At 38.1% G+C, this 10473-nt stretch overlaps 2 protein-coding genes across 3 annotated transcripts; one reads left to right on the top strand and one right to left on the bottom strand.

Annotated features, from left to right (window-relative positions):
• The first annotated feature begins 72 nt into the window (after positions 1 to 72).
• On the top strand, positions 73 to 7972 carry LOC114879311 (long-chain-fatty-acid--CoA ligase 6). 2 transcript variants are annotated; one of them, XM_029194131.2, is made up of 8 exons: positions 73 to 342; positions 625 to 748; positions 1667 to 2003; positions 2298 to 2766; positions 4925 to 5215; positions 6774 to 6995; positions 7082 to 7399; positions 7592 to 7972. In XM_029194131.2, the coding sequence occupies exons 1-8, from the start codon at positions 268 to 270 to the stop codon at positions 7727 to 7729; spliced, it is 1974 nt and encodes a 657-aa protein (XP_029049964.1). In that variant the 5' UTR covers positions 73 to 267; the 3' UTR covers positions 7730 to 7972. The 2 variants fall into 2 exon arrangements, with proteins under 2 accessions (XP_029049964.1, XP_029049965.1); XM_029194132.2 differs by lacking the exons at positions 73 to 342; positions 625 to 748 and adding an exon at positions 964 to 1200.
• On the bottom strand, positions 7841 to 9663 carry LOC114879314 (vesicle transport through interaction with t-SNAREs homolog 1A). Its single transcript, XM_029194134.2, has 4 exons — positions 9464 to 9663; positions 9272 to 9330; positions 8730 to 9077; positions 7841 to 8652 (listed from the first exon to the last, which is right to left on the bottom strand). The coding sequence occupies exons 1-4, from the start codon at positions 9555 to 9557 to the stop codon at positions 8500 to 8502; spliced, it is 654 nt and encodes a 217-aa protein (XP_029049967.1). The 5' UTR covers positions 9558 to 9663; the 3' UTR covers positions 7841 to 8499.
• Between the last annotated feature and the right edge of the window lie 810 nt (positions 9664 to 10473).

Raw genomic sequence — 10473 nt, forward strand, 5'->3', positions numbered from 1 at the left:
TTTAAATATAGTCGAAGATCATCGTAGTGGATGGACCAAGAGTGCTAGTCTTATGTGCGAGCTACTGATAGCAGCCGCTCCTCTCGGTGGAGCAGCAGCAGCAGTAGCCTTTCTGACAAGTGAACCGATTCGAACGCGAGTACCAACCACGAAGAAGTAGTAAACGGGCTAACTGGCCCGGTCCGTGCGGCCAGACCGATCGTCCGTCGCGAAATCTTCATCTGGAAGGATCATCGTCGACCGTAGCGTCTGCGTGCGGTCCGAGATATGACGTCGACTTGTTTCTCACCCGAACCGATTCGACCACCGATCGACCTCACCGATCAATCCGACACAGTCAAGGTGGAGTGTCTTATGATACGTGTTTCGTCCGTTCTGAATTCTTAGCTTAAGATAAGCTTCCGTTTGCGCGTGTGGGTGGGCAGACTTGTTGCACAAGCGAGTTGGCGTCGTTGGATCCGCTTCATCCATGGGTACTCCCGAGGGATCATCGTAGTTTCGTTCACCTACGCGGCCAAACTTGTTGCAGAGTTTCCACGATGGCTAAACTTAGACGTTTGCACTTGGGGTTTCGTTACGTAACCGAATAATAAGAAACTCACGTGCGAATACCTGTGCTTGCAGGGTACCGACCTGATACGAGTGTCGAGGTTTTTCAAGGACAGCAAGGAAGGGAAATTCGTCAGCTTCATACACGAGGACACCAGGACCCTGTACGACGTGTTCCGGAAGGGGGCCAAAGAGTCCAGTAAGTGTCTCTTGAGAATCGGTGTCGTGTCTCGTGTTTTAAATAAAACGAACGGGCCCGCATAATGCACCGTTTGGCAAGTGGCTACGGGTGGCCACGTTCGAGTGACAAACGCGTACGACTAATATGTTGGGAGCCCGACGGATGCTCGTGCCGATTTATCGGAGATCTCACCGGTGTGACCGTGCGTTGTTATTTAATTCGCGGCTAAGGTTCTTATTTTTAACCCGCGACTGAACCCACGCGAGAAGACACCTGTCGTTCTCAGGGTCGAATCAATGTTTAACGAGGATCGTTAAAATTATTGCTGGCGGGTGGATAGCGGGATTGTGAATGTTTTCGAGTTCCTCGATGATGGCAGGAATTTATCGGAAAAGTGATGAACTGTGGCAAAAAGTTTGTTTTTTAAATAATGAGAAATTACTTTGGGTAGTGTTAAAGTAGAATGGAAGGTATTTCAGTAGATCTAAAAATAAATTAAATTTTATATATAATTAGGATTTTGAGAATGATCACTTTTTCATTAAATCATTCATAATTGCATGATGAATAACTTTGCACTCTGGGGAAGGGGCTAGGTTTAAAGTGCAATCAATCATCTTTCAGCAAGATGTTCCATATGAAAGCTGAAGTATAACTCACCAAGTCATTGCGTGTTTACAATAGTGACTACAAACAACGTGCATCCGAAAACATATGCATATTACCCCCTCTTCAGCGTTTCACTCTATTTCTTCGTCTTCTGCATTTTCGTGGTTTCACGACCTCCTGGTGACGTTCGACGAAACAGTAGTTGGCAAAATCGTACAAAGTCAGCAATTAAAATTCTTGGACACTCGTGATCAGCTGCTAAACGCGTGTTTTCCTCCTCTATTCGTGATCATTAAGCCTTTGGCTCGATTCTTGTTTTACTCACAGACAACGGCCCTTGTCTCGGTTGGCGCGATGGACCTACCAAACCGTACCAGTGGCTTCATTACAACGAAGCTCTGCTCAGAGCGAAGAATTTCGGCTCTGGTTTGGTGACTTTGGGGCTGACGCCAGGTTCGCACACCATCGTCGGTCTTTATAGTCAGAATTGCCCTGAATGGATCCTGACAGAGCAGGCATGCTACACGTACTCTCTTGTGGTTGTGCCTCTTTACGATACACTGGGACCCGATGCCTGTGCCTTCATCATCAACCAGGCTGAAATCAATCTGGTGGTCTGTGAGAATGATAATAAGTGCAATTTGCTCCTTGACAAGGCACCAAGGTATGTGGACTTGGAAAGTTTAATTTAAGTTTCTTATAATTAATAAAAATATTAGATATAATTGGGATTGAAAGATTGGCTCCTTTATTATGGGCACCGAACATCTTAAACTTTAAACAAATTTTAATTTTGGAAGCTTATTTACATATTTTTTGCTTGTAAAAATAATTTTAGTAGCGGTAACCCATCTTTAAAAAAACCATCCTCAACTTGGCTTAACCAGTCATGGAAGTCAAATAAAAAAAATTAAACATTAAATAAATATGTTAACTTCCCATCTTCCATTTGCCCTAGGTGTCTAAGGAAAATGGTGGTGATCAAAGAAACCCGGCAAACGACGAATCAAAGGGCGAAGAACCGTGGCGTGGAATTATTAAAATTCGAAGACGTCGAGCGTCTCGGTGCCCAAAAGAATCATCAGGAAATGCCACCAAAAGTGAACGACCTCTGCACGATATGCTACACATCCGGTACAACTGGAAATCCAAAAGGCGTTATGTTGACACATCAGAACGTAATAGCAGCCATTTCCGCGGTATTACTGCAATTAGGAGAACATAGGCCCTCGTACAAGGACACTATGATCAGTTTCTTACCTTTGGCACACATGTTGGAACGATGCTGCGAAAATGGCATGTACATGGTGGGCGGGTCTGTCGGTTTCTATAGCGGTGACATCAAAAGATTGACCGAAGATATGAAAGCCTTGAGGCCTACCGTAATGCCAGCGGTCCCGAGACTCTTGAATCGCATGTACGACAAGGTGAGTGCTGTTTGCGAAATTGTACCTTATAGTTTCTCAATAGCTCCAAACCTCTCGAGATCTGCAAACACTTTTAATTTTTAATTAATTTATTCAACACTGCATTTTCATGATGATTTTAATTAGTTATTATGACTTCCCATCGTGAAACACTCTTCATTGCTTACACTCGAGGCTGTTTTATGTTGGACATCTGTTTGGAAAGTAAAGTGTGTCTGAGTTAGTTCGTACGTTTATGAGTTTATAATTTGAGGTAAGATTGGTTTTTTATTCTACAGTTAGATGAAAAGTTGTTAACATTTTGCTAGTACTTGGATTTTTATATTATTTTTCTTTAGTCCACTTCATGGTTACTGTGCGATGTACAGCATCGAGCTTCCCTAGAAAATTAGTCTATAATTACATAAACTAATTTTAATTGTTAGCATACAATTATTAATTAAAAATTATCCAATGCAAAAACCTCCATATGTTTATACTGTTACGTGTCCACGACATATACCACCATCAGAAACGTAAATATTTGTTAAAAAACAAAATACTTCCGCTGTTATGTTTATAAAACCTTCTGTCTTCCCAAACGCAGTAGCCAGCGCTCAAGTTATATTTATAGCAATCAAAGTTACAGGAAATTTCGAAGGCGTAGATATTTTCGAGTGCTCATCGAGGTGCAAGGACAAATTCACTAAATAACTCATTTAAAACCTTATTTATACGGAAATCGTGGAATTCGAGGTGTGAATCAAAACGAATGAATTGATGAGCAGGATGATATTTTTGTACTCATCCACCCGTCAAAATACAAGGACAGGCACATTAAGTAATTTATATCGGGCAATTTGTTGAGAACTGAATCGCTCAGAGATAGTGGTGTAACATTTAACAAATTTTCATCTTTGGCCACACCAAAAATAATTTGATGATTGCTCCATTGAATTTGATGGACAGTTGCATTAGCGATATTGTCCAGATACATCCTCGTGACTCTGCGAATATATTTTTATTTTCACGCCTACAGCCTTCCCAGTACCTAATTTCTATTTTGAGATCATTCAACGGTTACATCTGAAAATAAAAATAAGGGAAGAAATAAAATAATTTCTATCTCTATTTTGATTCTATTCCATTCTAGACAAGTTTCAATTACCCATGATCAATTAATTCATGTTTCTTTGTCATCTATGTATCCTATAAATTACACATGTTCATGTTGCTGAAACGGTACATCTACACGGAGATCTTATTAAGGTCAGTGGTACGCAATATCTTTTGATGTAGCACTGGCAAATGGAAAATCGAGGATGACAGTCATAGAGCGATGAAACAGGTGGAGACGGACCCATCTCCTCCTTAACCCTGAAATTTTGAATGAATGGGAACGTGTATTGTGTGTGTCCAGAATAAATCTGTGTATCAACTTCATGACGTTGGTACATATATTTTGCTTGTTCGCATTAACCTTCCGTGTTTTGTGAATCATATTATGCAACAACTTCCTGAAATCTGATAAAAATAATTAGTCAGAATCATTAACACAATCACGTTACAATATTAAGTAACAAATGTCTGCAGAATAAAAAATATTTCATTGCAACTGTAAAAATAAGTTTCATCGAACATTTTTTGGCATAGAAAATGGAAGGCTTATAATGGGCTCCCTGGGAAGTGGGGCCCTGAGCTGTAGTCCCGCTTTGAACTTAAACATGAAAGGGTTAAGGCGCTTCCATTTCTACTTTTCTACTTGTTCTTCCTTCAATTTTTCTTCTATAAAAGATTCACCTGATAATCACCTATATTTTCTTATCAATAAACAACACCTTACAGTTATCCACTCAAGATAAGCTATCCACTAAGCTAAGCATCAGAAATAAAACTACCAAAAATAGATTTCAAACAAACCGTAAAAGCTTCCGTGTAATCGAGTTTCATCCGTAACTTAGAAGTACGTTGAAATATCTTCTCAAGAAAATTTCTCAAGTTTCAAAGCTGTCAGAATGAATACTCAGCACCGATGAACACTTTGGCAACCATTCATCCCAGATGTGTTCTTGATCAAGTACTCTTTGCGTGAAAGGATCGTTTAGATGAATCAATATCTATTAACTAGGTGTCAAGGTCCCTTGAAAAAATGTAATTTAGTATCATATCCTATTTACAGATCCAAACCGAACTTCAAAGTTCCTGTTTCAAGAGGCTGAAATTCAACATGGGGATGCGAGCAAAAGAAGCGCAAATCAAGAAAGGTATCATCAGAACTAATAGTGTATGGGATAAACTAGTCTTCGCAAAGATCAAGGAATCGACAGGAGGAAGATTGAGACTGATGATGGTGGGCTCTGCCCCTTTGGCAGGAAATGTGCTCACCTTTGCCAGGTGTGCTCTTGGGTGCCTCATCGTCGAAGGATATGGCCAGACGGAGTGCAGTGCACCGATTACACTTACAATTCAGGTAAGAATTAAATTTCCTTAACATAAAAAAGTTTTTATTAATAGGATCCATTTATTCAAAATGCTAGGAAATTAATTATTAGTACTTTGAATAATTCATGTCATCGTGTATCGTAAATACTAGATATAGCTATTTCTACTATAACTTATTAACGAATAACAGTACAGTAGATCATCCCACACCATATGGAACCAACGTGTTAACTATTCAGATTGGTCCATAAAACGAGAAACCGAAATTCGGACAAATTTATCGTGTGTATATTTCCATGTAAATAAGATAAATGAATACGTCTATGGTGGAGGATGTCAGTTTAAGTACTCGTAACTTTTCCATTGATGTTGTTTTTCAAAACAAAACGCACAGTTTTATTAACCATGATCCCAAAGAATCCTAAATATTCAAGCCTGTGTTACAAGTTATTTTAGAATGTATTAATATGCTGAATCTATAAATGAAATGGTTTTCTTCTCGTTATTTAAAAATACTTTTATAATGAAACCACATGTAGCTAATTAATTTAACTGACATTACATGAAGTATTACATGAAATTATAAAAATAGTTAATGTTAATTTGTTCTATACCAATACCTGTTCGTGGCTACGAGGCTAAAAATAATTCGATAAAAACATGGTTCAAAATCCTGAACTCTCTTCCTGAGTGCACCAACCTTGATCGTAAAGGCATCAAACCGGTAGTTGAAACACAACTATCGTTTAACTGTGTCTTGAACAAGTAGTATTATATGTTGAGAGGAATGCAAAGAGAAGAATAAGTGTGTCCGTCTGTTAACAGACGTTTCAGCTCGAGGTGAATACATAGTTGTGTCTCGACGAAGTAGCCGGTCAATAAACGCTCCACGAATAAATCGTACACCCGCTGAGTCATGGAACACAGGTGTGGGATGATATAGTCATCGACGAGGTAGAAAAATAAGCAGTGTTGGATTAAAAAATAAATCGTTGCAGGTTGAGGTCAAGTTTAAGTAGCAGCCTGTTGCAGAATCTTTGCTACTCATGAATTTGCAAATAAATTTTCAGTCAAACTTGATTGAAATCAGGCTATAATTATTTTGAAAATTTTCAACAATCTATTTTATGCAATTCTATCAATGATGGAAGCATAATTGGAGACGAGCGAAAATGTCTCGCGAGATCATTTGATTTCAATCGAGAACCGACTAAAGATCAAGTGACATACTTGGTCACTATTCTTGGCATATTTGCAGGTATTGATGTAGCTAGGAGACTAGCTAATATTTATATGCGGGCGTTGGTATTTGTGTCGAGTCATCGTAGAAAAAATTTTGCAACCACGCGCCAAAGCACGTGGCGAGTCACGTCAGGTGTACAATTGCAAATATACACGCAACTGCTGTAAAATGTTGCATCGTTTCTGTACACCAGCCAATTGTTAAATTGCTTTGAACGAAATTTCAAAGACATGTAAAATAAATTACTTTTCTCTTATTTTTCCATCAACAATTCACAATACAATGTTTTAGTAACAAGAAACTAAACGCTGTTTCTTGTATCTAATTCTTTCAATTATTATAGGGTGATCATGTACCGGAACATGTGGGACCACCGGTAGCTTGTTGCTGTATTAAACTGGTAGACGTTCCGGAAATGGAATATTACGTCCGGAAGAGCCAAGGTGAAGTGTGCGTTAAGGGCACTAATGTGTTCGTGGGGTATTTCAAGGATCCTGAAAAAACTGCTGAGGCTATCGATGAATTCGGGTGGCATCACACAGGAGACATTGGCATGTGGTTACCTGTAAGAAGAATAACTTGATTTCGATAAAAATAGTTTAAATAAAACATTTGATCGCTTAATTACCAGTAATGCCTTCTATGTTACAGAATGGAACGTTAAAAATAATCGACCGAAAAAAGCACACGTTTAAATTATCGCAAGGAGAATACATAGTTCCAGAGAAAATCGAAGCGATTTACTTGCGAAGTCAATATGTATATCAAGTATTCGTTCACGGAGAATCTTTAAAATCTTGCGTGGTAGGAATAGTAATTCCGGATGTTGATGTTGTAAAATGTTGGGCAGTGGAGAACGGTATACCCGGTACGCTAAGTGTGTTATGCGCTAATCCACAAGTCAAACAGTTGATCTTAGATGATATGCTTGCTTGGGGAAAAGAGGCTGGTCTAAAATCCTTTGAACAGGTAATCATAATTCAAACAACCAAAATAATAATCTTAGAAATCTATACTCATCCATCACTTCGGGGTAAATGAAGATATTTTAATAAAAATTCATTAGGAATTTCATAGATTTACTGTGAAAGTTTCGATCATGAAAGTTTTAAGTTTTACAATTTTAGATTTATAATAGTTTTCTCTTATTGTCATGACCAGGTGAAAGATATTTACTTACATCCTGATCCGTTCTCCGTGCAAAATGGCCTTCTTACGCCAGCGTTGAAAACAAGGCGACCTCAGTTGAAGGAGTACTTCAAACCCCAGATAGAAGATCTCTATCGGCACTTGGACTGACCAGACTGAGCCATCGACTTCAAAATCTTGTTTTCGTCAGCAACGATGACACGAAGAACCGAGATGCGTTTCCGTCACATTCACAGGGATCACTTCCTCCGAATCATCGAATACTCGTAATCCCGCGACACTTTTATTATTCTATCATTTTCACAATTACATAGCAACGCAAGATAAAGAAAGCACCGTTTAGGCTATTAAGGTAATTGATAACATTATAATAAAATGAATTATTATTAGGCGCGTCTGACTTTCTCTTCAGTATAATCATCCTTCGATACTTGTATTTACAGTCTTCTTTTTCTTCTTCGCCTCCCTCATCCTTGTATTTTGATACAGATTATCTATCGTTCGTATACGATTACCTAACAGTATATCATAGATGTATATTTTTATGAATAACAATAATTAATCGACCAGTGAATTACGATTTAGTACAAAGTAGGCTATTCAAAAACGGGTATATATCGTTCATTTTTTTTTCTTTTCTTTTTGTTTTTTTCGTAAAATGCAATCGGGCACGTGTGTGTTATGTAAAATAAACTTGACATTTACAACAATAAATAGATTATAAACTGGACAACTTCGGAGATCGTAAATGTGATTCTTTTAAAAATTCAGGAGTGCAGAAGGTATACACAATTATTATACCAAAGGCTCCAAACGGATGAAAATAATCCGCTAACGAATGTAATATTCAATAATGATAACGTTTAAAACTCATTGGTTAAGGAATACAGCTTTCACTTAATTAATCATCCTATATAGCTTTAAGATTTAAAGCTATAGTATACCACGAGACATGCGACGATTACAAGTGTTAATGCAACTGCTGCTAAAATAATTTTTTGCTGAAGGCTTCTTAAAATCATTCCCGATAATAATCGAGAACCACGTCCCAGCTCTGCATCAGTGTCTCTTAACTGAAAGAAAATAGAATACACTTCCAAGTATTAGCAATATTAAAATAAAATTTGTTTTATAAAATACAGTATCTTACTCTTCCCCTTCCTCTTTGGATCGTTTCTCTTTGATCATGGAGTTCTTTCAACACCTGTGAACCAATTTCTTCTGTTTCTAATACCATTCTATAACCATTTTGTAAGGTTCTTCCAGTATGGTCTATTCTTTCTGAAGTATCTAACAATCTCTTCTTCTGATCTTCTGTAATATTGTTTTCCCATGAATCTTCTCTACTTATTTCCAGACTTTCATCCTTTGGCTTCTTAGCTAACTGGAATTCCTGAGTCAATCGTTTCAATTCTGCTCTGTGACTTTCCACTCGACCTCGTAAGCGGTCACGAGCCACGCTGTTCACCCCACGAACCTCCAGTTCAATTTGCTCCAGCTACAGAGTATGAAATCGAATGTAACGATTTAAATAAAATTACATCTTTTCAATATAACCGCGACATTAAAATACAATATTAGCGATTTTGAAAGAATCAATTCTAACCCCAAAATATTAAGTACAACCCCCGGAATCTTAAATAACTCAAAACCGTGATTCGTTAAAGTTAAATGATTATAGAATTTATTTACCAGCTCTTGAGCTTCTTCAATCTGCCTATCCACATCTTGAATAAACGCTCTTTTTTCATCTGTAAAATTACGTCACGTGTATTGATTATTGTTGTTTAACAATGCCAGAATACACAGAACGTTCGTCATAAAAAGAACGATCAGTGATATGCGATAGAACGATCTCTAGGATTCTGACTCCTTTGTACTTACTGCCACTTTGTGTTCTTATTCTACCGATTTTTGCTGTAATGTCAGCTGTCAAAACGGCGTATTGTTGTTCATAGTTGTCAATGAGCGACGCCATGTTGATTATATTTCCATTGGCGACGAGTTAAGGAGAAGAGAGTGACCAACGACCACAAATCTAACAAGACTAGACATGCCAGGCACGATTATCATACCGGCTCTGCTCTCTGCAGGTATTGTGCAGTTCACCAGAGTCCATAAATAAGCCGCGCAGGTTGAAAGATGGTGGGGGAAGGCAGTGAGCTCTCCGCCAATCGCGTTCCACTTCCTGTGGGAGTATCGCCAATCAGGGCGAAGATGCGCACAAAAGAACGAAAACTGGTCGTTTCGCAGTTATCGTTTCTGGTGAACTGCGCATAGATCTAAGTTCGCCTGGGATGTCTGGGACCCCTGAAAATCACAACCCGTCAAGCACAGAGCATGTCTTTTTGTATCTGTGATTACAGGGGAAAGTAAAATTCACGTTGTAAATCAGCTGTGATGATGTCAAAGCTAATACTTATCATACAAATTCTCTTTCCTTCCGAAAAAATAAAGAAAAAGAATTGAAAAATACTAAGTGTCGAGGCTGAACTCTGAATTCCGCATCGGTAAAACAGGCCATGTCTGATCGAAACTTAAGCTGAAGAGAAACTGATTTAAGCGCCACCTGAATTATTGCATCCAACTAACGGCATGCTATACTACGTTACCTTTCGCAAATACCTAAATGACACATGTTAATTAAACAATACTGACCATGCATTCATTATTATTAATTTTCTTTCCGTAAAATTGTATTTGCAATGTGGTACACTTCAGAATCTTAAAGACATAGTTCCTAAAAAAAATATAACAGCGATTAAATAGAAAAAAAGCATTTTCGCAGCCAATTCGCTCGTATTATTTGCTGCATAATTAATAAATATACCATAGAAATAATGATACAGTTATTAATTAGTCATCAAATAATAACGATTGCCCAGGTCTCACCA

Source organism: Osmia bicornis, chromosome 14 (assembly GCF_907164935.1).
Source record: "Osmia bicornis bicornis chromosome 14, iOsmBic2.1, whole genome shotgun sequence".
In the NCBI taxonomy this organism is placed as follows: domain Eukaryota; kingdom Metazoa; phylum Arthropoda; class Insecta; order Hymenoptera; family Megachilidae; genus Osmia; species Osmia bicornis.

Bases quoted from the DNA above. Each gene is read 5' to 3' on its own strand.
- LOC114879311 (XM_029194131.2), top strand. From the start codon at position 268: ATGACGTCGACTTGTTTCTCACCCGAACCGATTCGACCACCGATCGAC. The intron at 749-1,666 runs GTAAGTGTCTCT...TTTTACTCACAG, and splicing joins GAAGGGGGCCAAAGAGTCCA to ACAACGGCCCTTGTCTCGGT. The intron at 7,400-7,591 runs GTAATCATAATT...TGTCATGACCAG, and splicing joins GTCTAAAATCCTTTGAACAG to GTGAAAGATATTTACTTACA.
- LOC114879314 (XM_029194134.2), bottom strand. From the start codon at position 9,557: ATGGCGTCGCTCATTGACAACTATGAACAACAATACGCCGTTTTGACA. The intron at 9,078-9,271 runs GTAAATAAATTC...CATACTCTGTAG, and splicing joins TTGAAGAAGCTCAAGAGCTG to CTGGAGCAAATTGAACTGGA. The intron at 8,653-8,729 runs GTAAGATACTGT...ATTTTCTTTCAG, and splicing joins TCCAAAGAGGAAGGGGAAGA to TTAAGAGACACTGATGCAGA.